At 42.4% G+C, this 1,958-nt stretch overlaps 1 protein-coding gene across 1 annotated transcript in view; it reads right to left on the reverse strand.

Annotated features, from left to right (window-relative positions):
* The window catches only part of LOC101861818 (probable serine/threonine-protein kinase irlF), a gene marked incomplete in the record, with an annotated part of 62,133 nt that overhangs the window by 9,492 nt on the left and 50,683 nt on the right, over nt 1-1,958 (reverse strand). The window contains 1 exon segment of the mRNA XM_005100147.3: nt 1,549-1,785. Coding sequence (XP_005100204.2) covers nt 1,549-1,785 — 237 coding nt within the window.

Genomic DNA, 1,958 nt, shown 5'->3' on the forward strand with positions numbered 1-1,958 from the left:
AGAAGACAAAGAATGGAAATAATAATAATAATGTAGAAATTTAAAAAAAGAAGATAAAATAACAATGAAATTGGAATACAAAAAGGCAATAAGAGTAAAACTAAAAACGGACAAGCAAAATAAATGGAAATAAAAATATGACACTGGACAGCGCCTTTCTTTGAATATACATGTATACGTAAAAAGGTTATCGAGTTCAAAAAGTAATTCACTAGGTAGAAATAAAAGAGGAAGGCTGAAAACATGAAGTCTGGGACGCATCAAGAGGCAGGAAGAAGTAGGTGGAAGAAAAATATCTGCTTTGGTTGAGAAAAAAATGAGGGTTTGGAGAAAGATGGAATAGGTTGATTTTGGGTGGGGGATGGGATAGGGGAGTGAGGGGGGGGATTTTAGACGGAGCATTAAGTCTTGAGAGCTGACTCCGAGCTCCTCTTGTTTAAAACTTGAGAGAGTACGCAAAAGTGTTTGGGGGTGGTGGGTGGTGGGATGGATTATCAAACACGGGAGGATTTTATTCGAAGCAACTTTGATTAGATCTACTTTCTGTCTAAGATTTACTATCATAGTGTTTGCAAAAAAAAGTGTTATAATTCTAGTTAAGACTTGCCATTTATTCTCAATACTGTAGTCATATTATGGGATGCCTTAAAAGAAGGACCAGGGCAAAGACTCAGTCGTCTTTTCAGAGATTTCTGCAGAATTTCAAGCAATTAAAACTTCAAATACGGGTCGTCTAAACGGTCAATTTGAAGAAAATCAATTAGCATTTTCGAGAAAAATGAAATTATAGAAACCTCAACAAAAATTGAGGATGATGCAAAACTTTACATCTTGAAAGCGTTCAGCTGCACGGGCGTGTTCGATCTGTTCTGGTTTCAGGACGAGAAGGGTAAAACCACAACTGTCATATCAGATGTATATCTGCTTATGATGAGAAAGTTTTGGGAAAGTTTTGGGCAAGAATAGGAGTTACGCTGTTGAGCATGCTTAGTTCCAGCGTGGTAGGGCTACACTCCAAACAACCAGAGTGCCCCCTGCATTGTTGCAAGAAAGGAGTGGTGAAAATGATGTAGGTTTAAAACGCCCCTATCAGTACTGTTCGGTTATTTAAGAGGCGGGACCTGCGAGTTTGACGTCCCTCTCCAAAAGGACTGAGCCAAGTGGGAAATTCGTGTAAAGTGCCTCACGATTACAAGTCTGGTGGCCTGACCACTAGGATACGGACGCCGCCAAAGGTGTGGGCAATGCCTTGTAAATCAAAATCTTACAGTTGAATGGTCACCGCATTTGTCTGACTTTAACACCATCGGCTATTTCCTGTGAGTTCTTTGTCATTTCGTTATGTAAACTTGAAAGCAATAAATGACTGTTTTATGTGATGTGGGCCTTGAAGACTGAATAAGCGTACATTTACAATTAGTGACTAAGTCTTGAGAAACATCCCGCATGCAATCGAATAATTGGAACTCAATGTCAGACAGGACGCCCAAATAGATAGATAGATGGCCAAAATATTACTTTTAAGGGCTTAAAACTTGATCCACTTACCACACCAGCATATACGGCCGTCCTTGTTGACGTCAGCCCTATGCACGATGCTGTGAGCCCGGAGTACGTGGTTGGGTGTGCCCTCTAGAGCTCGCGCGACGTGGTATCGGAAGGACTCAATCTCTGTCTGGCCAGCGATACAGCCGTCCTGGTCCTGGTCAAGGTTAGCTGTGTCCAGAATCAAGTGGTCACGGGCCGGACTCCGGGGAGGGAGTTTGGTGGTGGGAACAACTGATCCTGTAGGAGACGAGAAGGGTGGGAAGAGTTAATGATGATATTTTAGTGATCAAAGGAGGGGGCGTAAGTCAGACAGAGAGAGAGAGAGAGAGAGAGAGAGAGAGAGAGAGAGAGAGAGAGGGAGAGAGAGAGACAAAGAGAGAGAAAGAGAGAGAGAGGGGGGAGAGACAGAG

The sequence above is a fragment of the Aplysia californica genome, unplaced genomic scaffold (assembly GCF_000002075.1).
Source record: "Aplysia californica isolate F4 #8 unplaced genomic scaffold, AplCal3.0 scaffold00237, whole genome shotgun sequence".
NCBI classification, from domain to species: domain Eukaryota; kingdom Metazoa; phylum Mollusca; class Gastropoda; order Aplysiida; family Aplysiidae; genus Aplysia; species Aplysia californica.